At 65.2% G+C, this 25,962-nt stretch overlaps 2 protein-coding genes across 8 annotated transcripts; one reads left to right on the forward strand and one right to left on the reverse strand.

Annotated features, from left to right (window-relative positions):
- Positions 1-1,123: 1,123 nt before the first annotated feature.
- Positions 1,124-24,213, forward strand: GRIN1 (glutamate ionotropic receptor NMDA type subunit 1). 7 transcript variants are annotated; one of them, XM_073806856.1, is made up of 21 exons: positions 1,124-1,381; positions 3,511-3,645; positions 6,158-6,334; positions 8,408-8,470; positions 9,235-9,335; positions 12,293-12,414; positions 12,485-12,659; positions 13,646-13,790; positions 13,888-13,971; positions 16,623-16,764; positions 16,853-16,980; positions 17,223-17,387; positions 17,463-17,581; positions 17,716-17,828; positions 17,912-18,060; positions 18,167-18,324; positions 18,827-18,988; positions 19,149-19,258; positions 19,363-19,508; positions 20,719-20,829; positions 22,864-24,213. In XM_073806856.1, exons 1-21 carry the CDS (start codon positions 1,124-1,126, stop codon positions 22,978-22,980), a joined length of 2,880 nt encoding a protein of 959 aa, XP_073662957.1. In that variant the 3' UTR covers positions 22,981-24,213. The 7 variants fall into 7 exon arrangements, with proteins under 7 accessions (XP_073662957.1, XP_033715041.1, XP_073662958.1 ...); XM_033859150.2 differs by having other exon boundaries at positions 23,231-24,213; XM_073806857.1 differs by lacking the exon at positions 20,719-20,829.
- On the reverse strand, positions 24,082-25,853 carry LRRC26 (leucine rich repeat containing 26). The gene is made up of 2 exons (XM_019933740.3): positions 24,585-25,853; positions 24,082-24,510 (listed from the first exon to the last, which is right to left on the reverse strand). The coding sequence occupies exons 1-2, from the start codon at positions 25,657-25,659 to the stop codon at positions 24,209-24,211; spliced, it is 1,377 nt and encodes a 458-aa protein (XP_019789299.2). The 5' UTR covers positions 25,660-25,853; the 3' UTR covers positions 24,082-24,208.
- Between the last annotated feature and the right edge of the window lie 109 nt (positions 25,854-25,962).

Raw genomic sequence — 25,962 nt, forward strand, 5'->3', positions numbered from 1 at the left:
AGAGGGGCTGCCAAGGGGAGGAGCGTGGAAAGGGGGGATATGTATGGGATGTCTATCCCCGCATCAGCAAGTGCTTCCTGATGTCTAACCTTAGTCCCATCTGCTGCAGAGACGACTCCCTCTGGCCGTGGTCTCTCCACAGTTGGTTTGGTTCAGACCCTCAGACTCTCCTGGAAGATCCAGCTCAACAAGGGGCGGCCACTGTCACCCCTTCTATTCTTTTTAACCCTCTGGGGGGAGTCCAAGTCACATGGCCAGGCAGATGAGGTCTCTCCCCCATTTTTGAGCCTTCTGGAGAAGAGGTCGCCGCCGTCCCTCTCCCAGAGGCACGGTTTAGGGCCTCTCCACACGCCTTGGTTTCCAGCCAGCAGAGTCAGGCCCCGAAGTATCACTGACTGTGGGTGAGGACTCGTGCACGCGCGTGTGCGCACACACACAAACTGGCACGACACATTCAGTCATGTTAAAGGACACGCAAGGCTGCACGCAGTGACGCGAACCCCTCCAACCTCTCCAAACTCGGCTCCTTGCAGGTTCGAGACAGCCCAGGTCACTGTCTCAGCGAACCCTGCACACACGCACGCACACACGCCCGCACACACGCGCACACAGGCGTCCCCCGCTCGCGCGCGCTCTGAAAAATGCTGGCACGAACGCAGGCGCACACTCTGGCGCGGGAGGCGCCCCCGCTCCGGCTCCGTGTTGGGAAGCGGGGGCGGCGGGAGGGGTAGGAGACGTTGGTCCCGCTCGGCGCTCCGCAGTCGCCGCAGCCGCCGCAGCGTCGGGACCGGGACAAGCGAAGCCCGCAGAGGAGCTGCCGCCGCCGGGTCCTTTCGGCGCGGGGCACCCGGAGCGGCGCCGAGACCCGCTTCAGCACCGCGGACAGCGCCAGCCGCCTGGAACAGAGCGCCCGGAACCCACGCGCACCCGGGTCCGCCCGGCCGGCCGAAGGCTCGGTGCCACCTGCTCGGTGCAGACGTCCCAGGACTAAGGCTCCCGGGGAAGACGTGGCGCCCTCAGCCCGCGGGATCGGGCGCGCGCAGGACGGCCGGGGCGTCCCTCTGGGGATGCGCCGAGGGCCCCGCGTTCGCGCTGCCCAGAGCCAGGGCGCCGCCCGGAGCCCATGAGCACCATGCGCCTGCTGACACTCGCCCTGCTTTTCTCCTGCTCCTTCGCCCGTGCCGCCTGCGACCCCAAGATCGTCAACATCGGCGCGGTACTGAGCACGCGGAAGCACGAGCAGATGTTCCGCGAGGCTGTGAACCAGGCCAACAAGCGGCACGGCTCCTGGAAGATCCAGCTCAACGCCACCTCCGTCACCCACAAGCCCAACGCCATCCAGATGGCCTTGTCGGTGTGCGAAGACCTCATCTCCAGCCAGGTGCCAGCACCCCCGGGGCTCACGCTGTGCCAGCTCCTGCCCCTCCCCCACCGCCTTGCCAGCATCCTCCCTCCTTCACCCGCCATCCCTCCCCCTGTCCCAGTTTCATTCCATCCTTTCCTAGCCCTCTCCCTCCCCTTGAGAGAGGACCCAGGGGGCTGGTCTCACTAGCAGCTAAACACCAGTGTTGCCGGTTCCCCATCTTAGCCCCAGATCAGTCACCGGCCAGCGGGGCTTGTCCTCACAGGGTTTCCAGGTGTCGAGGTCCAGACTGGTGTGTGCAGACATGTGGCCGTTTGCTTGGTCACTGTGTGTCAGGGTCGGGGCGGGCATTCCGGGCCTGCCCGAGAGGTGCCTGTCCCAGCCACAGGCAGGACTGCAGGGCTTTAAACTGGATGGGGTCTGGGGCCATCTTTGTTCCTGCTTGGAGATCTCCTTCCCTTCCTCCTCCCCTTCCCCCATCCACAGGTCTGCCTGAGATGGGAAATGGCCCAGGTGTTGAAGCCGGGTGTTCTCCAGGGTGGGAACGGGGAGAGGTATCAGGGCAGAGCGTGGCAGCCACTGGCAGCCAGCGCTGCGGGGGAGGACGCGACTCAAGGATTTTGCCTGTCAGAGCTGTCCGCCCCCGGGCTGCGCTGCCTGCTGAATCCCGATGAGGCCTCGGGATCACTGCAATGCAGCCTTTTATGTAACAGGCGGGACCGACACCGGTCCAAGTGCTGCTTACACACTCACCGGACAGGCACGCCGCATCCATGGACACACACGCTCACATGCGCACGCACATTCATCACGTTTGTGCACAGAGCTGCGCAGACTTAAGCCAGCACCGCTTCGTGCACATCAGAATTGCACACGCTTATTCACACACAGACCGACCCCCCACGCATATCCATGAGCACACACATTCCCGTGCCACACACGCAAACACGCGTGCTCACACAAGCTCAATCACACACGCACATGCACACATGTTGGGGCATGCGGTATCCACACACATACCCAGCACACACTTGTGAGCACCTGCGTGGTCACACGCATGCACACACACGCTCAGGCCAACACTGGCCAGGCCCCTCTGGGTGCAGACTGTGCGGGGCAAAGGAGGGAGAACAAGTGTGGCCCTTTCTGGGAATCCCTCCTCCAACTTAGCTTTGCTGTCTGTGGGCACTGTTCTCCCAGGGAATAGCCAGTGCTAGGAGCAAAGGTGACAGCAGCAGCTGTCACTCACTGTCACACGCTGTGAGCCAGGTGCCGGCTCGGTAGCCATCGCCCCCACCACGTGGGCCAGCGCACGCCCCGCCCCGTTTGCAAAAGCAGGTGGTCCTGCAGCTCAGAGATGGGAAGGCAGAACTGGGACTGACAGGTCCTTCTAATGTGAAGGCAGCACGGAACTGCCAAGCCATCTGCCCCATCTCCCTGCCTCGGGGGCTGAGCCACTGGTCCAGGCAGGAAGGCCAGGTTTCCTTGAGGATGTGGTCAGTGCCCAAGTCAGCACTGGGTCTTGTTCAAACCGAGCGGGTCTCAGCCTGCCCCTGGAAGACACCAGCAGGGGGGCCCGGGCCTCTAGGCGGCTCCTTGCCCAGCTTCTCCCGCTAATAGTCTGCGATGTTCGACGCACCTTCCGGAGCTGCCCTCCATCTCTGGAGTGCTGGCCTCCGTCCACCTCTGACCCAGGATGAGGGTCAGCGTGGGGCTTGGTGTGGTTCTCCCAGCCCACGCTGGGGCAGCAGGTGCGGCCCCAGGACATGCCAAGGACTGGCCTTCGTCCTCCCTCTCAGGGTCTCACCACACAGCTCAGGGCAGCCCCCCAGGGTGAGGGGCGAGAGGGGAGGCCCTGGACAGGGGTGGGGGAGGGGCCTGTCAGCTCCCTGTGTGTCTTCTTGGTCCCAGGAGTCTTGTCTGCCTCTGCCTCACCCCCATGATTCACTTCCACGCAGAAGGTGGGACTGGGGTCTGGTCCCCTGCTGGGTGGCCTGCACTCCTGGGGCTGTGTGAGCACAGGTGGTGTCCCCCCGCCACCACCCACGCCCCGCTTCGTGTTCAGCCTCTGCTGTTGCTGGACAGCCAGCTCCAGGGCAGTGGCCCCCGCTCCCCACTAGAGCTGACCCTGTGCCCTGTGTCCACAGGTCTACGCCATCCTAGTTAGCCACCCGCCTACCCCCAACGACCACTTCACTCCCACCCCCGTCTCCTACACAGCCGGCTTCTACCGCATCCCCGTCCTGGGGCTGACCACCCGCATGTCCATCTACTCAGACAAGGTGAGCCTGACCGCTGCACGGGGACCCAGCCCGCTCTGCTCCCGTGTTCAGACCCGGCGGCTCGCTCCTGCAGCCCGGAGCCGCCAGCAGCTGCTGGGGGAGAGAGTGGGGGGCAGGTGCTTTGCCAGGATGGGGGGCACAGGCAGAGGGGCTCAAACCATGGGCTCTGGGCTCCAGGTGCAACAGGGTGATACACTGAGGCACGCTCACAACTCACACTCACGGTCTCACGGAGACACGCAAACTCACCCACACACAGGCACACCAGTACACACTCACAGCACACAAACTCACAGTCACACAGACTCCCAGATACTAACAAATCCATACACTCACGCCTGCACACACACAGCCACACACATTCACAGGGACACTCACGTGCTCTTACGCACACGCTGACGTTCACACGCATACTCACACCATCACCCACTCAAACATTCATGCTCATGTGCACACTCCCATAACTAACGTGTTCACTCCCCCACACTCACGCTCCATCATACACTCAGACAGGCCCACACTCACACGCTGACACACATGCCCACCCACACTCGGGCACACGGCCCACTGACAGGTGACAGGCGCCAATAGCAAGCCCTGGGAAGCAGCAGAGGCCATCGTGGGCCAGAAGAAGGGACAGACAGGGCAGCTTCCTGGACAGCGGGACGGGGCACTTTGGAGGAAGGGGCGCCAGGAGGAGGAAAAGCCTAGAAGTGGCTGGGACACCAGGTGGCAGTGAGGGTGTAGTTACCGGCACCTCCCGCTAGAGGGCACAGCTGGAAGAGGATTCCAGGTGAACAGAGGAGGCAGCTCGTGGCTGGGGGCGCTGGCCTGGGGGTTTCGGGCCTCGGGGCTGTATCGTGGCCCATGGGCTGGGGGTCTGGCTGGAGTCGCCCAGTCGTGGAGCAGCAGCTGGGAGAGTCTAGAGGTCACCAAGTCGGTTTGGCAGGAAACTCACCCCCATAGCTGCCGGCACCTTGCATTAGTTTGCCCAGCCCTCCCGCAGTGTCTGCCCACGGCTCTGGGAGGACTGGTCAGCTGGGGAGGCAAACTGGCCACTGAGAGGCTGGGGGGGGGCAGCCTCCTCCACATCTCCCTCCAGGCCTGGTGTCACCTGCAGACAGGCCCGGAGGGGCTGCTCGACAGGGGACTCCAGCTTGGTGTCTTAGCTGAGGGGCCAGAGGGCTGGGCTGCTGGGTGCTTCCCCGCTCTCCCCATCTTCTCCAAATCCATCCTGCCGGGAGCCCAGCGTCCTGGATAACGCTGCCTAAGGCACGGAGGTCATCTCAGCCGGGCCCAGGGTGTCTGGGGAGGTCAGGGAGGGGTCCTCCTGGAGGCGATAGGAAAGCGAGGCCAGAGTGAGGGGTCCTCTGGGATGGCCCACAAGGGAGGAGGCCAGTGGAGGCCAGGACGACCACCCATTCCTGAGGCTCTGGAAACCCCAGCACACAGCAGAGGCACCCAAGCTGCTCAGAGGCACTTAACCCTCAACTGTGAGAAGTGGAGGCTCCCCCTAGGCCTTCCAGCCTCCTTCACCTCTCTGGGCACCAGGCCCCTCACATGCAAATGGGAGAACAATGGCTCTACAGAGGAGAGCAGGCGGTGGGGCACAGGAGAGGCTGGGGTGGGGGGAGCCCTGTCCCAGAACAGGACACCAGCCCACCACGTGCCCCCGCCCCAGATCCAGACTGAGGCCCAGCACGAGGGCAAACCTGCGACCAAATCTTAGCGCTCCACCTTGACTCCACTCCTGGTACAACCCACAGACCATCTGTGCCCAACACGTGGACCAGAAGGGCCTGGGTCAGAGCCAGTCCAGGACCCCACCCACAGCCCCCTTGCAGCCATGTCACCTGCTGGATGACAGACAGAGGCAAAAGGGCATTCTTGCACCCTGATTCCAAGGCACAAAGAGGGCGCAGGTGGAAGAAGGATCTGGAGGGCTCAGAGGGCCCCAGGATCAGTGTGGGTCCCCAGGAACACTGCTCCTGGGCAGACTCAAAGGCCCTGTGCTGAGGCGGGAGGGTCCTGCTCCGTCCCCTCCCTGGCAGCCAGTGCACTCAGAGAAGCAAGGCGGGGTCAGCAGGCAGCAACCCCTGGGCTCGGTGAAGGGGTGAAGTATTTCGCCCCAAGAGTGAAGACTTGCTCTAAATACCAGTTACGTGAATTTGGGAAGGACCCAGGGGGGATCTTTGAGATGCTGCACGCCAGCAAGAAGTTTCTGATCTCAAGTAGCTCAGCAGCGGGTGGCTGCAGGGGAGGAGGGGAACGACCCCAGGAACAATTCCACAGACCGCCCCCTCTACCCGTCTCAGTCAGGGTGCTGCTGGGCAAACTGAGCCTCCGGTTCTCAGATTAGATGATGTGGGGTGGGGAGAGAAGCCAGCGGTGGGGAGGGAGGAGTGAGGGAAGCAGGGTCCCCGGGGTCTGGAAGCAGCGAGGGGGAGCGTTTGGCCCGCGCGCGCACGCGTGCGCGCCTGGCCCGCGTCCTCAGCCGCCCCGTGTCCCGCAGAGCATCCACCTTAGCTTCCTGCGCACCGTGCCGCCCTACTCCCACCAGTCGAGCGTCTGGTTCGAGATGATGCGCGTCTACAGCTGGAACCACATCATCCTCCTGGTCAGCGACGACCACGAGGGCCGGGCGGCGCAGAAGCGCCTGGAGACCCTGCTGGAGGAGCGCGAGTCCAAGGTGAGGCCCGGGCGGGGTGTCCCGAGCAGGAGTCGGAGCCGGCGAGCCGCCGCTGTGTCTGTGGCCCGTGTGAACACCCTTCTCTTTCCATCGTGCATGGTCAGCACCACTGCGTCTGGCGAGCGCCCGCCCCAGCCTGTCCTCGGCTCATTTCACTCGCTTTTGCCATTAGTCGAAATCTCCTTCGTGTCAGTCCCTGCGGGGCGAGGGCAGGACCACCTGGAGCTCCGCAAACACCCCGCCCCGCCCCGCTCCCCTCCCCCGTCCCCTCCCCCACCTCCCCGCAGCGCGCTTCCCAGCCCACACAGGCCCTAGGCTCAAAATTCCCTAGGGGCGCCGCCTCTGCCCCCCACACCGCTCCCTCCCAGCGGCCTCCCCTCGGGAGCCCCCTCAGTGTGGTGGCACCGCTCACCGTGCCCCCTCCACAAAGGACCCGGTTCCTTCTCTGCTGTGACCCGTGCCCTGTCCTCGCGCCGGCCTCACCCCCGCCGCAGCCCCTCACCTCACAGCTGCCCATCACCCTCCCCAAAGCCCCACCCACGGACATCTGCCACCCCCAAGCCCGGCCTGGGCCCTGCCCCACTTCGGCCCCCCCCCCCCCGCTCTCCCCACGGAACCCCGCGCCCTTCCTCTCCTCACCTCCCCACCGTGGGGACTGGGGCTCTGGACTCCTGGGAATCCGGTAGACACCTGGCTCCACCTGCCCGTTCTACCCCAGCCCGGCGCCCACGTGTGGGCTGTGGAGAGACCGGAGTGGCGTTTCTGGGGGTCCAGGCGACCCCCACCCCACCCATCCCCACTGCCAGACTGAGGAGAAGCTGGTGCTCACCAGAGGAGGCCCGGGGTCCCGCCTTCACCCAGCCTGGAGCCCTGGGCGCTCAGCACCTGGGCCAAGGCCCCCCGGGGTTGGGTGGAGGCCAAGCTGGGCAGAGAGGGAGGGACGCCCAGGCTGGGGAGGGCCCCGGGAGGCAAGACCAAGGGCGGCGGGGAGCATGTGCTGTCTGCGAAGTCAGAGTTGGCTTCAGTAAGCTGAGTGCCAACCCGGGTCCCCCAGGGTGCCGTAGGCCCCGAAGGGAAGAGAGGGCACCAGCTGGGGGTGAACCAGAGGGCAGACCCAGAGGGTCCTGGGGTCCTGCTGGGGGGGACTGGCTGAGTCTGGGAGGGAGGGCTGGTTACCAGGACTGCAGGCCCCACCCCCCTGAGACAGCACCCAGCACCAGGCAAGCAGGTCAGCTCCTGGCGTGCCCACCTGTGGCTGCACGCAGGCCCAGTGCGCACTCACGCACCCCCCGCACGCCCAGCCACACGTGTTCCCTCTCACAGGCACACACGGCCTTTCCCGAGACAATCCACTCACACTCTACTACGCCTGCCACAGGCTCGCAGGCGCCCTCCACACCTCCACGGCCCGGGGGCTCGCACACGCACACGCGCACACACGTATGCTCAGACGGCACTGGCCCTCACTCCCACCCACCACAGGCTAACGTAGGCTGATGCTGCCACGCAGACGCCCACAGATGCACACGTGCTCACGAACTCCTGTCACAGCTGCTCTCCAGCGCACACGTGGGCTGACAGGCGCGCCCATCACACACCAGTCAGTGAGGGCAGAGCAGCTGGACCTCTAAGAGAGGCAGAAGGGGGTGCTGGGCGGGGTGGGGAATAGGGGCCGGGGCTGGGGGAGGGGACATCGCCCATTCAGGACTGACGGGGCTGGGGTGGGCGCTGCTGGCATCACATAGCAGGTGCCTGGCGGGGGGCGGGCGGATGGGACCCCAAAGGGAGGCGTTTGGCTTGGGCGCAGACAGGGCCTCCCTTTCTCCTGAACGTGAGCGTTTCCAAGAGCGCAGCTCCGTGGCAGGGAGCCTCGGTGGCCCCCACGCCCCCTCATTCCCCAGCACCTCCCTGGCCCCCAGCCCCACCCCGGGCCTAGGTGTTTGCGAGCTCCAGGTACGTGCCCCTCTGCAGACGTGCCGAGGAGGTGGTGTGATTGCTTTAGCGCCGTCATTTTCAACCGTTTATAATCTTCTTCTGTGTCTGCATATTTTCTCTGTGCACATTATTCATCAGAGTAAAAAAAGGAACTATGAAAACCTCGACCAACTGTCCTATGACAACAAGCGCGGACCCAAGGTATATATGCATGGACGTGCACGCCACCCACCGACTAGGGAGCCCCGGCCTCCGGCGCCTCGGCCGCTAGGGCTACCGTGGGCCCAGCCGCGCCGCAGGCCCGAGCAATGAGGAGAGAGCGAGGTCGAGAGCAGGCAGCGTAGGCAGGAGAGGGCAGGTGCTGGCCGCCCAGGGCCCCGCAGCCCGCCGGCCGGGCCAAGGGGCAGGCACGGCCGCAGGAGGAGCGGCTCTCTGGGAAGTGCATGCGAATCTCCAGGCACCCCAGGGTTTCCTCGTGGAGCCCAGGAGGGAGCCCGCCTGTCCGCCTGACCTGCCTGCGGTCTGGGCTGCTCCTGCGGGGCCTGTGGACCAGGCCCCAGACGACCTCCCGTGGTTTTGGAAAAGGCGGCCTAGTCTCCGCTCCCGATTGCATTCCAAAACTCTTTTCTGTTTCCGTCCGCTGCACGCCTCTTTCTGAGTCTCGGTCCACTTCAGCTTGCATGCTCAGTGCAAAAGTGAGGCCAGGAGTGAGAGGTGGAGAGAGACGCGCAGAGCAGAGAGCGAGGACAGGAGAGCCAGCAGGCTGAAGAAAGGACGAGCGAGGCCAGCCCGGCCGGCCGGCCGAGGAGCCTGGAAGGCAGGTGGCAGTGCAGGTGGCCGGCGCAGGCCGAGGCGGCCCTAGCGGAGCTGCCTCGGGGTTCCTAGCGGCTGCGGCTCGACTCTGGCCCCTGAGGCGCTGCATCCCCCACCCCGGCCACCTGCTAACGCACCCGCTCACACCGCAGGCTGAGAAGGTGCTGCAGTTCGACCCGGGGACCAAGAACGTGACGGCCCTGCTGATGGAGGCGCGGGAGCTGGAGGCTCGGGTCATCGTCCTCTCCGCCAGGTGCGGCCAGGCTGGACTCAGGCTTTGGCGTCCTTGCCAAGGACGGTCCCCTTGCACGTGTACCCTGGGCCTCGGGGATGGGGGTGGGATAAGGCCCTGCCCTTAGGAAGGCAAACGCGGCCCAGGTGATAGACGGGGGGACACGGGGCTCTGGGAGCTGGGTCAGGGAGGGGGCCTGGGGCAGTGACGTGGGGTCTGCATGTGAGCCTGCGGGGGGAGGCCCACAGCAGGGACAGGGCTGAAGGGGTGGGGCAGTCGGACTAGGCAGCGTGAGAGGGGAACCGCGTAGGGGGAACCCAAAGCCAGGCTCTGCTGGACGGGCCTGGTCCCCACCGTAACCTTGCGGCTGAGCCCCCAGTAAAAATCTCCCTTTTTGCAAATGGCTGTGTCCTCCTGGGGAGGGAAAGGCAAGGCCACCAGGAATAGGAAAAGGAAGAGCCCTGCCTCATGGGACATACGTGGGAGAGCCTGGGGAGACCCGGCCCACTGTCTGCCTGTCCCAGAAGCTCTGCAGGCTCCAGCAGAGTGGGGAAAGACAGCAGGGGTCGCCCTGCAGGCGGCCAGCGGGAGCCTGCAGTGCCCTGAGTAGCAGGGCAGGTGTCCGTCTGCACGTTCAGGCCACAAACCTTTGGCACAGAGCCAGGTGCACCCCGTCCTTGGGCAGAGGGCAGGATGGGACCAGCAGGGGCTCCTCGGGCTGGAAGGCAGTTAGCGGGCACTAACGCCCACCGCCCTCCGCTCACGCACACCAGCACAGGCACTCACACGCATACACACGAACACGCATCACCCGCATACTGTCTACACGTGCACATGCCGTACACACACACGTGCACACAACATGCTTCCACGCCCTCCTGTACACGTGCATGTGCCGTATACACACCGCACACACGTGCACACAGGACATACCTATGCGCACACGGGCACGCTGCTACATGTAACACACGCAGGCATATTCTCACCTAGATACATGTGCAGACACACCACACACGTACACGCTCCGCACCGACACACACAGGGCACGGTGCTCTCGTGCATAGGTGCACACGCCACAGACACACCACGTGCTACGTACATGCACGAACCCCACACATGTGGCGATACTTGCTGTTCACAAAGGCACAGCACTTGGCAACCACATGCCCACCTCTTGAATCCACGCAAGGCCTGTGTATTGTCAGGCGGGAAGAGACCCCTCCCCTCACAGCCGGGGCTCCTCGGACAAGAGAGGCCAGAGTCCCACCACAGAGGGGGACCCGCCTGCCCAGCGCGCCCAGCTCCCAGAGCCCGGGGAAGCCGGTGGTCCCCTGGGCAGGGCAGACGCAGGTCTTCTTCGCCCTGGCGCCCCAGCCTGACACATTCTGGCTCCCCTCACGAGGGCTGTTGAGAGCGTTTTGCGGAGAGACCCCATTAAGCCAATCTTAACTTTTGACCAGTTTTCTACAGAGTGCTTCAGAGTTTCTAATTGATTTCCAAAACTTTTGTTTTTTAAATAATCCTCCTGAAGTTATCGTTACTGGGATCAGTTATTTCCATAAAACAGTTTGGCGGGTCGATCAGGCTTTTGTCTGCTTTACTGAAGATATCAGTTTACACGGACACAAGCACAGGTGTGTGCTCACCCCACCAAGTCCAACGTCACAGGCCTGGATGGTGTCCAGCAGACAGGCCTCTCCGCCAGGCTTTGTGGGCGCCGCTGACAGGGGCACACCGTGCCCTGACATGCACGAATGGGTGCTGCCAGCGATTCGGGCTGGATGTTGCCTGGAGCGCCGCTCTTTTGTGTTGCTTTCAGCCAACAGTAGCGTTCTCATTTAGAGCAAACACTGAAGATTTGCATTTCTTCCTTGAGAAAATTGGGGGCAGACCCCTTAGGGAACCTAGGGCCATCTTAGCTTCCAGGCTCAGCCATTGGGAAAATAACCCAACACTTGGACAATCTCCCCAGCCTCTTTGTACCCCGATGCCCATGCATTGGAGAAGCAAAGTGCCTGTTGTGGTCCAGGCCCATCTGGGACCAAATTCGGCCCAATAGGGGACAGAAGGTGGGAGCCCCACCAGGCCCAGGGTCCTTGCCCTGACCAGAGAGAGCCCAGCCCTAGGAGACCAGGTCCACAGAGGCTCACTTGTAAGGACACGCCAAAAACTCAGGACCACGTGTGCCTGCAAGGCGAGGCCTGTGCTGTGTCCTACCGGTGGCCCCAGCCCTGGATGGCAGAGAGAACACAGCTGCTTGGGCAGACTCCAAAAGGGAGAGCAGGTACCCTCATCTCTCTCCGGTGGCTTCCGCTGTGATGCTCAGGGCAGCTCCCTGGCTCTCGGTCCCAGAAGCATCTGACCAACCAGAAAGCCCCCAGCCCCTCAGTTCACAAGTTGAGGCGTGCAGCACCAGAGGGGTACGGCTTGTCCAGGAAGCTGCAGGAGCACGGGCTCAGGGGTGGACAGTCCAGGCACAGACCCGACTCTGTCGCTTACCACTTGTGTGCCCTGGGTGCCACGGTTTCCCCTCCTGACACAGGGGTAGTACTTCTGCCCGTCTCACAGGGAGGTTGTGAGAATTAAATAAGATGGTCCATGAAAAGCATTCAGAATACTGCCTGGTACCTGGTGAGCGAGTTATCAACCAGTAAGGAGCCATCGCCATCCCATGTCACCCAAACCCTGCCCACCGAGGGCAGCGGGCCAGCAAGAGATGTCTGGGAAGCTCAGGGGGTCTGGGCCCACCCGCTCGCTTCTGTGGGGGTCTCCTGGCCCAGGTGCGGTGTAGGCTTGGGGTGGCGGCCGCACCCCATCTCTGCAGTGTCTCCAGACCTCCCTTGTGGGGGGCAGGGTTGGGGAAGAGGCCACGTGGGTAGGCCACGCTGCGGAGGAGACCCTGGGAATGTGGAGCGGCCGCCCCCGGCCCCGGGTGGGAAGGGCTGGAATCCCGGCCCCTCACCCGCTCTGCCCCACAGCGAGGACGACGCTGCCACCGTGTACCGCGCAGCCGCGATGCTGAACATGACCGGCTCGGGGTACGTGTGGCTGGTGGGGGAGCGCGAGATCTCGGGGAACGCCCTGCGCTACGCCCCGGACGGTGAGTGCTGGGCTCCAGGGTCCCGGTGGGCAGGGGTCCCCCACAGGCTCTAAGCCAACGCTTGCCCCAGGCATCATCGGGCTGCAGCTCATCAACGGCAAGAACGAGTCGGCCCACATCAGCGATGCCGTGGGGGTGGTGGCCCAGGCCGTGCACGAGCTTCTCGAGAAGGAGAACATCACCGATCCGCCGCGGGGCTGCGTGGGCAACACCAACATCTGGAAGACCGGGCCGCTCTTCAAGAGGTGGGCGGGGCCGCTCGTCTGAGGTGGGCGGGCTGATCTCCTAAAGTGGGCGGGCCACCGTTCCGGCGCTGGGAACAGTCGCTCTTCCCAGGGCGGTCCAGCCCAGCCTGCTGTATCCTATAGATACCGCCACCTTCCCCAGTTTTCTCCTCTATCCCCCCCCGCGCTCCACCCTCACCTCCATCTCCACCACGATAATCACCTGCCCCATTTCCAACACTCGGATGTCACTGAAATCACAGCTGCTTCCGTTTCTCCTGCCCCCACCTTTTCCCACTGCTGCCCACCCTGAGGCCCCACCCCACTCCCCAGGGCGGCTAACAGCCCTGGGGAGGAGGGTCTTGCTTCCGGCCGGGACTGGGAGAGCCCACGGGCCCAGGAGGTCAGACAAGGAATCCAGGTATGGCATCCAAGCCTGTAGAGAGCCAGGGTTGGCCAGAGACCCAAGCGGATGGCCACAGCAGGGCAGGAGTTAACTCAGAGAACCTTGGACACCACGGCACTAGTGTGGGGAGGCCCAGCCCAACACCAACACCGCCAGCCCCAAGTGGCACGTGCAGACCCATGGTCCATGGGGCCCACGACAGGAGCACACGCACAACTGCAGATACAGGCAGCATATGTGCACACGTGCACACGCGTGTGTGCACAGACAGGGCTGCACCCCACGCAAGGATCCTGTGTGCACACATATATGGCCCCCACACACACACACAGGCGTGCACACTCAGGACGACGAGGCCCCAGCCTTTCCTCCCCACTGGCTGGTGAGCAGCCCGCTGCTCCTGCCTGGGCTTCCGCCTCCTCATCTGTGAAGCTAGGACAGCTGCCATGAGAATCGAATATCCCAACCCACAGAAAGCCCTCAAAACAGGGTCTAGAGGCCGGCAGTTGCCCGGCTGCCATAGCTGCGCTGTGCACCTGACTCACAGTGGGCGGGGCTCACTGCATCCCTGATCATTCTAACGCACACTGCCCCCCTCCAGAGTGCTCATGTCTTCCAAGTACGCAGACGGCGTGACCGGCCGCGTGGAATTCAACGAGGATGGGGACCGGAAGTTTGCCAACTACAGCATCATGAACCTGCAGAACCGCAAGCTGGTACAAGTGGGCATCTACAACGGCACCCATGTAGGTGGGGGTCATGAGGGGGTGGGGGCTGGGGCCTTAGGGTCCTGGGGCCAAGACCCCTGCGTGGCCACCCTCCATCTCATACTCCCACCCCCAGGTTATTCCCAACGACAGGAAAATCATCTGGCCAGGCGGAGAGACAGAGAAGCCCCGAGGTTACCAGATGTCCACCAGGCTGAAGGTGGGGGACCCGCCACCCTGCCCTAGCCTCCACACCCAGTATACTCCATCCCGCCCCTCGGGTGCAGAGGAGGGGACAGTGAGGTCAACGAAAGTGACTAAAGGAAGTGGGGGCGGGGCCAGCGCCCGCTGCCATTGCACACACCTGGCACTGCAGAGGCAGCAGGGAGAGCGGGTGGAGGGAGGAGAGGAAGCCGCCGGCCCCCCGTTTCATGGGCTCTGACCCAACTCCACTTAAATCTGGGGAAGTCACGTGGGCCAGGACTCCCCTGGGGATGAGCCGATCGGGGACAGGGGAGCAGATGGGCGTACTTCAGCTTCAGTGCTCTCTGCCCTGAGTCCTGGAGATGATGCCCCCATGCTCTTCATCACACCTCCAAGTGGTCCTAGCCAACCCCCCATGTTTAGCCTTCCTGGCCTCCTGCCGTGACTCGGTCTCACTGCCCTCTGAGCCCGGTCTCCCTACAGCATTCCCTATGGCTGGCCATCCCCTCCATGATTCCCTGGGCCTCTGGGAGCTCCCTTCCCCGGTTGGCCTCATCCCTCACAGCTTCTCTTCCTCGGCCTGACTCTTCCATGCTCCTCTGGACTCATCCCAGGGTGCCCTCCCCAGCGTCCCTCCCACACTGACCCACACCAGCACCGGGCTGGTACCTGAGCTCACAAAAGGCAAGGACCCTCAAGCACTGTGCTTCTCCCAGTGTCCCCGCCCCCAGGTCCTCAAATGTCTCTCAGCCTTGTCTGCTTTCTGAGCTAGCTCCCCCTTGGCCTCTCACCTGGAACCCTTTGCCAGCACCTGCCCACAGGTCACCACCCCTCTCAAGGGGCAGAGTGGACTTTCCCAAAGCCAACGCTCAGGAAAGACACCTGGTATTGAAAAGTCCAAGTGTAAAACAGACGACAGTCAGCCCGATGGTCCCACGCAGGCTTCGAGAGCCAGATGGCTTTTTACAACTTTTTTTTGTCTCACTGATTTTTTTTTTTTTTTCGGTACGCGGGCCTCTCACTGCTGTGGCCTCTCCCGTTGCGGAGCACAGGCTCCGGACGCGCAGGCTCAGCGGCCATGGCTCACGGGCCCAGCCGCTCAGCGGCATGTGGGATCTTCCCGGACCGGGGCACGAACCTGCGTCCCCTGCATCGGCAGGCGGACTCCCAACCACTGCGCCACCAGGGAAGCCCTGTCTCGCTGATTTTTTTGACACTAAATTGTTTACTTTTTAATTAATTTATATTGGAGGATAGTTGATTTACAATGTTGTGTTAGTTTCTTCTGTACAGCAAAGTGAATCAGTTATACATACACATATATCCACTCTTTTTTAGATTCTATTCCCATATACAGGTCACTACAGGTTATTGAGTAGATTTCCCTGTGCTATACAGTAGGTTCTTATTAGTTATCTATTTTATATAGAGTAGTGTGTATATGTCAATCCCAGTCTCCCGATTTATCCTCCCATCTCACTGAATTTTTAAAAAATATTTATTTATTTATTTGGCTGCACTGGGTCTTAGTTGCGGCACGAGGGATCTTCACTGCAGCATGTGGGATCTTCTAGTTGCAGCATGCGGAATCTTTAGTTGCAGCATGTGGGATTTTTTTTTTTTTTTAGTTGCAGCATGCAGGATCTTCGTTGTGGTGTGCGGGATCTTTAGTTGTGGCATGCGAACTCTTAGTTGCAGCATGTGGGATCTAGTTCCCTGACCAGGGATCGAACCCGGGCCCCCTGCATTGGGAGTGTGGACTCTTAGCCACTGGACCACCAGGGAAGTCCCCTCACTGATTTTTTAAAAGCACGAGCATGTTACTCGCACAATAGAAAACGATGAGGAAAGTTTTAAGGACAAATAAGCTCCTTCAGGGGCTCCCCATCTCCTGCCCTGCAGGCTGAGGCCGAGGGCTACCCGCCCTGGAGGAGAAGGGGCCTCTCACACCGACCCCACGTCCCCTGGGACCCCTCCTCACATGCCGTGCTCGGTTCAGCCCCCTTTGCCTGTATCTGTCCTCCGCACCCCCAGGCTTCAGGCCCCTGAAGGACAGGGAGGAGAGAGCTCTCCAGCGTGAGCCCCAAGGAGCCCCTGGATTGAAGAGGCCTCGGCAGAGAGGGCGGCATCAGCGGGGAAGAGGAAGGGAGGAAGGATAGATGATCAGACAAAGACCCGCTGCAGGGGAGGCTGAGGTCAGGAGAGGCCGGAGCACCAGACAAGGGCAATCCCTGCGGGTCCCCGGACCTGTGCAGGCTCTGAGTGCACATGCCTCTGTCCTCATGGCAGGGGTGGGGGCAGGGGGCAGGCTCTGGGCTGGGACAGGTGGTTTCTCAGCCCTGAGACGCCAGAGAAGGGGCCCAGGGCCGACTTTAGTGATGTGCAAGCCAAGACCCAAAGGAAAGTGGCCAAGAGCAGGCGCGGTGTTTCAGGAGGCCGGGCGCCTTCTGAATGCTGAGGTGGCCTGGGCACGACGGGGGAGTCTGGGGCCCCTCCTGCAGGCAGCAGGCCGACCAACTTCCTGAAGCTCCAGAGGGGGCAGTGTGGGGCATTTGCAGGGGGCGGGGCGGGGGGGCGGTCCAGGGGAGTCTGCATGCTGAGAAGAGGACAGCACCCCAGGGCAGCCCAGGGCTGGTGGTCCAGGCTGGGTGTCCCCCTCCCCTCCAGATCGTGACGATCCACCAGGAGCCCTTCGTGTATGTCAAGCCCACGCTGAGCGACGGCACGTGCAAGGAGGAGTTCACCGTGAACGGGGATCCGGTGAAGAAGGTGATCTGCACCGGGCCCAACGACACGTCGCCGGGCAGCCGTGAGTGCGGGGCTGGGGCGTGGGCCGCGGAGCGGGCGGGACGGCGCACCTGCGAGCCCCTCACTTAGCGGCCCTCCCCTCCGCCCAGCACGCCACACCGTGCCTCAGTGCTGCTACGGCTTCTGCATCGACCTACTCATCAAACTGGCGCGGACCATGAACTTCACTTATGAGGTGCACCTAGTGGCGGACGGCAAGTTCGGCACGCAGGAGCGGGTACGCGTGGGTCTCTGGAAGCCGGCGCGGGACCCAGTCCAGGTGGACCCTGTCTGGCTAGGGTCAGGGTCTCGTGTGGGCGGGGTCTGCAGGCTGGGTGGAGCCTGGGTGGGCGGGGCCTTCGAGCCAGGCGGGGTCTGGAGTGGGAGATCCCGAGATGGGTCAGGGAGGGAGACTGTCCGGTCCGGGGAGCAAGGCCCGCCCGCGATGGCCGTGTCACCACCGGCTGTGTCTCCCCACAGGTGAACAACAGCAATAAGAAGGAGTGGAACGGGATGATGGGCGAGTTGCTCAGCGGGCAGGCAGACATGATCGTGGCGCCGCTGACCATCAACAACGAGCGCGCACAGTACATCGAGTTCTCCAAGCCCTTCAAGTACCAGGGCCTGACCATTCTGGTCAAGAAGGTGGGCAGGGGCCCAGCAGGGCGGGGTGGGGTCCTGGGAGGGCCTTGGCGGCGCTGACGGCCCGGCCTCCCACAGGAGATCCCCCGGAGCACGCTGGACTCGTTCATGCAGCCCTTCCAGAGTACGCTCTGGCTGCTGGTGGGGCTGTCAGTGCATGTGGTGGCCGTGATGCTGTACCTGCTGGACCGCTTCAGGTGAGCGCGGCCCGGGGGCCGGACTCCTCCCCCTGCGGGTCGGGCGGGGCGGGCGCGGCGGGACGGGGCGGGCGAGGGGGCGGGGCAGGGCTGCCTCTCCCGCCCTCTCCCGCCCGCCCTCTGCGCCCCCGCAGCCCCTTTGGCCGGTTCAAAGTGAACAGCGAGGAGGAGGAGGAGGATGCGCTGACCCTGTCCTCGGCCATGTGGTTCTCCTGGGGCGTCCTGCTCAACTCGGGCATCGGGGAAGGTGAGGCCACGCCCGGCCCGGGCCCCACGCTGCTCCGCAACCCTCACGCCCCAAGCCGGGAGCTGACCGTCCTCTGCCCGCAGGCGCCCCCAGAAGCTTCTCGGCGCGCATCCTGGGCATGGTGTGGGCCGGCTTCGCCATGATCATCGTGGCCTCCTACACTGCCAACCTGGCGGCCTTCCTGGTGCTGGACCGGCCCGAGGAGCGCATCACCGGCATCAACGATCCCCGGGTGAGGCCTGGCCCGGCGAGGGGAGCGGGGCGTGAGGTCAGCGGCTGCCTGGGGTGGGGCCGGAGAGCAGCCGCGAGCCGGGCCCTCCGACCCTCTGACCCTGCAGCTGAGGAATCCTTCGGACAAGTTCATCTACGCGACGGTGAAGCAGAGCTCCGTGGACATCTACTTCCGGCGGCAGGTGGAGCTCAGCACCATGTACCGGCACATGGAGAAGCACAACTACGAGAGCGCGGCCGAGGCCATCCAGGCCGTGCGGGACAAGTGAGGGGGCGGGCGGGGCGCTGGCCTGGGCGGGAGCGGTGGGGGCGCCCCTCTTTCCAGTCAAAGTCAGAGCGTCCAGGCTGGACGCGAACCACGGGAAGGGGATAGACAGGGGGTTTCAAGGCTGGCGGGCGGGACTGCAAGGGCGCCAGGGCGGCCCGAACGTGTGGGCCCTGTGACCCTGCCCCAGTGACCCCGCCCCTGTGACCCCGCCCCTGTGACCCCGCCCCTGTGACCCTGCCCCGTGACCCCGCCCCTGTGACCCTGCCCCTGTGCCCCTGCCCCTGTGACCCTGCCCCTGTGCCCCTGCCCCTGTGACCCCGCCCCTGTGACCCTGCCCCTGTGACCCCGCCCCTGTGCCCCTGCCCCTGTGCCCCGCCCCTGTGACCCCGCCCCTGTGACCCCGCCCTGTGCCCCTGCCCCTGTGCCCCCGCCCCTGTGCCCCCGCCCCTGTGACCCCGCCCCTGTGCCCCCGCCCCTGTGACCCTGCCCCTGCCCACAGCAAGCTGCATGCCTTCATCTGGGACTCGGCGGTGCTGGAGTTCGAGGCCTCGCAGAAGTGCGACCTGGTGACCACCGGCGAGCTGTTCTTCCGCTCAGGCTTTGGCATCGGCATGCGCAAAGACAGTCCTTGGAAGCAGAACGTCTCCCTGTCCATCCTCAAGTGAGTCGGCCCCACCCCGCCCCCCTCCAAGAGCCCCACCCAAGGCACACCGCCTCCCCCACCAACGTAGCCCCCAGATGCACGCCATCTGCCCCGCCCCGCCCCGCCCCGCCAGTGCCGGCCCAGCCTCCTCCTCGGCTCACATGCCCCGCCCGCCCAGGTCCCACGAGAACGGCTTCATGGAAGACCTGGACAAGACGTGGGTGCGGTACCAGGAGTGTGATTCGCGTAGCAACGCCCCTGCTACCCTCACGTTCGAGAACATGGCAGGTGGGCCCCCCACGCCCCCGACACCAGTGCTGACGCCGGGTGGACTCCCCGGGGGCCGGCTGCCTGGCCCGCCCGCAGCTGAGGCGCTGGGTCTTGGCCCGCAGGGGTCTTCATGCTGGTGGCCGGGGGCATCGTGGCCGGGATCTTCCTGATCTTCATCGAGATCGCCTACAAGCGGCACAAGGATGCTCGCCGGAAGCAGATGCAGCTGGCCTTTGCAGCAGTGAACGTGTGGAGAAAGAACCTGCAGGTAGGGCAGGCCACCCTCCGAGGCCTGGTGCCCACGGCTCGGCCTGGCCCCGGCCCTCCTCCATCCCCGCAGGCCGAAGCGTGGCTCTGGCTCCCAGGAGCCCCTGTGGCGAGGACTGGAGCTGGGAGCCACGGCCAAGGCCGCGCTGCTGGGGGCCGCCCGCAGGTGGCCGCCTCCGAAAAGCCGGGCTTCAAGCGTCCGCCTGGCCCCTCTGTCTCCAGAGTCGCCCACCGGCGCCCATTCCATAGGAAGGCAAACTGAGGCAGGGTAAGACAGGGACCCACCTGGGTGTAGCATGTGAGTCCAAGACGCACTCTGCCCTCGCCGCCCCGCGCCCCTCCTTGGCACCCTCTGGGGACCCCCTTCCCCGCGGCCCTGGTGTGTCCTGTGCTCCATATAACTCCAGTCTTAACTGGCCGGCCGCTCCTGCCTGCAACCCCAGGCTGTGTCTGTGGGAAGTTGCCGCCAGCAGAGGACAGGCTGCACGTGGGGTGGCCGCAGCCCACCTGGGACGGGCTCGTGCCCCATAGTCCAGCCCCAGTCTGCCCCATCTCTTCTCTTTCTCTGGGTACCTCCCCGGAGCCTGTGCCCTGGGAGGAAGCTGGTGCTGCAGGGAGGGAGGGCCGGGGCGACGGGGCTGCTGGAAGCCCACGCCTCTCATCTGCCCTCTCTTGCTCTTGGGACCTGGCCGCTGCTCTCACTGGCGGGCACAGGGCCCGTCCTGACCATCAGACCCGAGGCCAGGGTCCCAGGAGCTGCCTCCGTCTCTCTGTCACTCCAGCGCATCTCGCCACCTGCCTTCGGCCCCTCAGCCCCTTCCTGAATCTTGGTGCGCCTCCTCGGGGGTCAGAGTGGCCGGTGGGGCCGGTGGGGCAACTCCTCCCGTGCTCGGAGGGCTCCTCCTCCTCGGGACGCCCCTAAACCAGGGGCACCTCGGAGCCAGGGAGCCAGGCGGACCTCCCAGGAAGAGAGCCAGATGGGACCCCCCGAGCCCAGCCCCAGCATGAGCGAGGTCAGGCCCGAGAGCCGGGCAGGAGCAGAGGCCGCCTGCGAGTGTCCGACCATCGGTCGGTCCATCCAGCACAGGGAGGCAGGCCGGAGTGAGGGCCCGAGTGGCCAGCCAGGCCGGGCAGCAGCCCCCAAGGAGCAGGCGAGGGCAGGTGTGGCCGCCACCCTTAGCCATCTAATCACTTATACATATTCATTTTAGGATAGAAAGAGTGGTAGAGCAGAGCCTGACCCTAAAAAGAAAGCCACATTTAGGGCTATCACCTCCACCCTGGCTTCCAGCTTCAAGAGACGTAGGTCCTCCAAAGACACGGTAAGGGGAAGAGCGCCCAGTTCCACGTCTCCGACTCTGATCTCGCCCCTCCGTGTCTGTGTCCCGTGCATCAGGCCCCTCCCTCGCCATCCCACCCGCTCCCACCTCTGACTGCCGTGGCCTTTCTGCCCTCACCTCTACTCGCCCAGCACACTAGGTCTTCTCTCTCTGACTCTCTAGATCTTTCTCTCGTGGTCCTTTCTCCCGCTGGCCCTCACCGGGTCCTCTTCCCCGTGTGTCTCTGCGTTAGTCTGCCCCCCACCCATGCCATGACGCCATGCGCCATCTTGAAGCCGTGTCATGTTGTTGGTCAGCCAGCCGGCCTCACCGCGTCGGGGCTGTGCCCGGGGCCCCGGGAGCCTGGACCACCCTGTCCCAGGCTCCTCACCTGTCAGGAGGCCGCACCACCTCTCTGTTACGTCCGCTTCTCCAGCCTCTCCCAGAGAGGCCCACCGCCCTCCCTCCCTCCCTGCGACGTCCACGGAGGGACGGCTGTGATGTCCCATCCGCCCATCTGTCTGGCCGCCAGCCCTGCCACCCAGACACCTGTCTCACGTGTCTCACCAGAGCCATGCCTGTTGCATTCCCTCCATGTGGTCTCTGTGTGGGCCGGGGCTGGGGGCCGGGCCTGGCTCCATCTGGGTGGACGGCTGGGGCCTGGAGTTGGTACAGGCCCCTGGCCACAGGGGACGTCAGGTGGGGAATGGGTGGGACCAAAGGAGGCGGCTCCCACCCCAGGCCGAGCAGGGGCCCTGCAGGAGGCGTGCCGGCAGCACCCAGGGATCTGAGAACGGATGGAGGTGGGCCTGAAAGCCGTGGCCTCCAAGCCGTGGGCACTGAGGCTCCTAGACAGAGGCTCGGGAAGGGGCGGCCTCTACGGAGATCAGTGCCTCAGCGCCTGGCCCCCCGCCCCTCCAGAGCCAGGCCTTCCACCTGAGCCAAGAATTCCCTGCCTCTCTGCCTTGGGCAGCCTGTCACTGGCCCAGATGTGCGCGCTCGAACCAAAGGCCCCCCAGACTGACCCAGCCTTGCTAGGAGCATCCCCAGGTGGGGAGGGGGCCGCCCAGAGCCAGCACAGCCCTCAGTCCAGCAGCCTCCCTGCAGTCAGGGGTGGTCTGGCCTCCAGTCCGCAGGAAGCCCCACATTCGTGGGCAGCATCACCCATCTGCTCCAAGGTGGAAGGAAGCAGGATTTGCAGCCACCACCCCCAGTGCATGGGAAGAGGAGCAGACACAGGACACAGACAGGGCTCAGCACAGAGCCATCTGAGTCCCAGGGGAAGCCACCAGCGCGCCCCATGAGGGGCCTGTAAGGCCTGGGGGCTCCACTTCCCAGAGCTCAGCACAGACAGGGTGGGGGGACAGGGAGGATCTGTGGGGCTGGGAGCACAGGCCTGGGGCTGTCCAGGCCCGGGAAGTGGGTGGAGCCTGAGCCAGGGGACCCAGCAGGGGGTGCAGGAAGAGGAGGATCCGACAGGAGCAGGGGTGGGGCAGTCAGGGGGAGGGGCGAGAAGGTACCCAGCAGACAGCGCTTTGGGGGCCCGCAGAGTCTCGCAGGCAGTGGGCCATTTTCTGAGGGCATCACTGAGTCCTTACCCCGCATTCCGCCCTGGAGCAGAAATGCAGGCCCCTTAGCTGGGCCAGGTGCAGCTCAGAGACCCTCATGGTGCCTTTCCAGGGACACGCTCCCAGCAGACTCCTTGCCCGAGCCTCCCCAGGGGCCATCCTCCAGGCCAGCTTTGGTGCCACGTGGCATCTGGGGCTGGCCTGCCCTGCAGGGGTGACTGGGGACACTGCAAGCTGGGGGCTGGGCGGGGGAGGGCAGCCTAGCTCCCACCATTTCAGGCTGGGCGCCTGCTCGGAGGGAGGCCTGGGTGGGGGGCTCTGTCGGGAGGGGTGGGGTCAGTCCGGCTGCTGAGATCCTCTGCCCCTGTCCCGTGGCTGGTCTGGGCCAGGGCGGCACTGGGCGCTCAGGGCTGGGGTCCCTGGCGGCCGGCGGGGCCAGCGGGTATTGATTGTTGGTTCTTATTTATAGAGCACCGGGGGTGGACGCGGCGCTTTGCAAAACCAAAAAGACACAGTGCTGCCGCGACGCGCTATTGAGAGGGAGGAGGGCCAGCTGCAGATGTGTGCCCGTCATAGGGAGAGCTGAGACGCCCTGCCCGCCCTCCTCTGCCCCCCTCCCCCGCAGACAGACAGACAGACGGACGGGACAGCGGCCCGGCCCACGCAGAGTCCCGGAGCACGACGGGGTCAGGGGGAGGAGCACCCCCCAGCCTCCCCCAGGCCGCGCCCGCCTGCCTGCCGGTCGGCCGGCTGGCCGGTCCACCCGTCCCGGCCCCGCGCATGCCCCCTGAGCGTCGGGCTAACGGGCGCCTTGTCTGTGTATTTCTATTTTGCAGCAGTACCATCCCACTGATATCACGGGCCCGCTCAACCTCTCAGATCCCTCGGTCAGCACCGTGGTGTGAGGCCCCCGGAGGCGCCCACCTGCCCAGTTAGCCCTGCTGCTCGGGAAGGCCTGAGGGAAGCCCACCTGCCAGAGACTGCCCACCCTGGGCCTCCCGTCCGTCCGTCTGCCCTGCTGCCTGGCGGGCAGCCCCTGCTGGACTGAGGCTCGGGCCAGAGCTGCTGAGGACGGGTCAGAGCTGAGCTGGCTGGGCAGGGCCGCAGGGCGCTCCGGCAGAGGCAGGGCCCTGGGGTCTCTGAGCAGTGGGGAGAGGGGCTGACTTGGCCCCGGGCAGAGGGCCTTGGAGCAGAGACTGAAGCCCCATCCTTCCCCAGCCACCACCAGAGCCACCATGGGGGCCCTTGGCCCCGGCTGGCTGGGTCCCCCGCTCCCGCAGCGCCGGCACCCCACAGCCTTGTCCCCACCTCTCCCTTCTTGCCCACACCCCTTCTCCGCTTGACCCCATCCTCTGAGCTGGCCCTGCCCTTCCCGGACTGCAGACCCTGACCCCCCAGCTGGCAGCCGCCTCCTAGGGGCGCGCTCGGGCTCCCCACTGCCTCCCCCTTCTCCGGACTCCGTGAGGGCTGAGCCTTCTCTTCGCCTCCTCTGGCCCGCAGCCCAGGATGCGCTTCCCCGGACGCCGGCTCGGGACTGTCTTCAGCCCCGCGCGCCACCTTGTACAGGCCCAGCCCTTCCCGCGTCCAGGCGTGTGCCTTCCCCCGTTGCGGTCCGAGCGCCGCCGCGCACTGCCCCTCCGCCCCAGGGGCCCGGCGTGCACCGCCTTCCCCCCCCCCCCCCCACCCGGTGTGTGTAGTGGTGATGCCGAAAGGAATGTCAAGAAAACTTCTATCTGTGTCGCTTGTTGACGCCTGCAGGGAGTGCGAAGGAGGGCAGGGGATAGGGCGAAGGTTCGAGGGCGGCCGCGGCCCGCTCAGGCTTCGGCGGCGGCGACTGCCGCAGGCGAGGCCATGCCGGCACCGGGATCCGGCAGACTCCTCGGCGGGCGGCGGGCGGCGGCGCGGCGGCGGCGCGCGCGGCAGGCGGTAAGCATGGAGCCCAGCGCCAGGCAGGCGGCCAGGCTAGCGAGGAAGGAGACGGGCCCGAGCGCGTAGACCACGGCCAGTTCCCGCGCGGCAAGGGGCCGCGCGCAGTGGTTGAAGGCGGCGTCGGGGAAGGCGGTCAAGGGGCTGACCGTCAGGCGTCCCGGCGACACGCAGATCAGCGTCTCGGCCTCTGCGGGACACGGGAGCGGCGTCAGGCGACGGCGGCGGCAGTGGCCCGCCCCGCCCGCGCCCCCGAGGGCTCACCTGGCGCGGGCAGCGGGTGCCTGCGCAGCCAGGTGCAGAGTGGGCGCAGCGCGCAGCCGCAGGCCCAGGGGTTGCCGCGCAGTCGCAGCGTGCTGAGAGCGGGCAGGCCCGCCAGGAGCGCGGGCGCGAGGGCAGGCAGCTCGTTGTCCTGCAGGCTGAGCGTGCTCAGCAGCGGGAGCGTGCCCAGCGCCGCGGGCTCTAGACGCGCCAGCCGGTTCCCGGCCAGAGAGAGGACGCAAAGCGCGCGCAGCGGAGCGAAGGTGCCGGGCACCAGCGCCTCCAGCTGGTTGGCGCTGAGGTCGAGCTGCTTCAGCGCGCCCAAGCCCCAGAAGGCTCGCGCGTGCACCCAGCGCAGTCCGTTCTCGCGCAGATCCAGGTGTAGCAGCGCGCCAGCGCCCACGAAGGCGCCGGGCGGCAGCGCACGCACGCGTTTGTGGTCCAGCAGCAGCGCGCGCACGCGCTGGCTCAGGCCCCCTGGCACGGCGGGCAGCGCGCGCCCGGAGCAGTTGGCCTGGCCCTCTGGCGCGCACGCGCACGCCTCGGGGCAGTCCGGGGCGCCCGGGGTTGCCGCGGGGGCGGCTGCGGGGGGCGCCTGGATCCAGACTGGCCACGGCGACAGCAGCAGTAGGAACAGCGGCGGCGGCCGTCGCGAGAGAAAGGAGGGGCTCCGCATGGGGGCAACGGTAGGAGGCCAGCTGCCCAGGCGTCCCGGGAGCCCGTCCGTTCCACGGCTGGTCCCGTGCCTAGGGCGGAGGCTGGGCACATAGCCAGCGCCCGGCACTGCCAGCCACCTGTCCTGAAGCTCTGAGCTCCTCTTGGCTCCGCGCCAGCAGCAGCACTGACAAGGCGCCACCCCCTCCTCACCTGCGTGGTCCACCGCCCCGCACCCGGCTGAGGCCTGGGCAACTGGACCACACCGCCGCCCCCGCAGCCTCACCGCCACTGAACTCATGGCTGCGACACGCGGAACAGGACCCAGTGCTACCCGCTCCTCCCCCGAGTCTCTGCCGCCTCCTCTCAGCCGGGATTCTAGTGCGCATATCCAGTAGCCCCCCAGGGATGCTCCCATCCTCATGGGGCACAAGCACAGGATGGGGGCCTGAGCCCAGGGGACAGGCAGTGAGGTAGAGGGAGGGCTGCACGCCTGAGGAAGGCGAGGCCGTCACATCTGCCCCACCCTGCCCACCAGGGACTCTGCCGGAACTTCGAGGAGGCAGTGTGGTGGAGCAGGGGCACCAGCCCAAGTCCTCCTGCCACATGCTGCTCCCTCTGGACTCACCAGAGTTGCAGGTCCTGTCCCGGCATTTTCCTGGGGTGGGGGTGGGGGTGGGGGTGGGATGGGCAGGGGCTCACGGGGGGCGGGGGGGGCTGTCTGCTT

The sequence above is a fragment of the Tursiops truncatus genome, chromosome 6 (genome assembly GCF_011762595.2).
Source record: "Tursiops truncatus isolate mTurTru1 chromosome 6, mTurTru1.mat.Y, whole genome shotgun sequence".
NCBI classification, from domain to species: domain Eukaryota; kingdom Metazoa; phylum Chordata; class Mammalia; order Artiodactyla; family Delphinidae; genus Tursiops; species Tursiops truncatus.

Coding starts and splice junctions, on each gene's coding strand:
- LRRC26 (XM_019933740.3), bottom strand. CDS start 25,659: ATGAGGATGGGAGCATCCCTGGGGGGCTACTGGATATGCGCACTAGAA. Junction 24,511..24,584: donor GCACCCGCTGCCCGCGCCAG/GTGAGCCCTCGG, acceptor CGTGTCCCGCAG/AGGCCGAGACGCTGATCTGC.
- GRIN1 (XM_073806856.1), top strand. CDS start 1,124: ATGAGCACCATGCGCCTGCTGACACTCGCCCTGCTTTTCTCCTGCTCC. Junction 17,582..17,715: donor TACCTGCTGGACCGCTTCAG/GTGAGCGCGGCC, acceptor GCGCCCCCGCAG/CCCCTTTGGCCGGTTCAAAG. Junction 17,829..17,911: donor CAACTCGGGCATCGGGGAAG/GTGAGGCCACGC, acceptor CTCTGCCCGCAG/GCGCCCCCAGAAGCTTCTCG.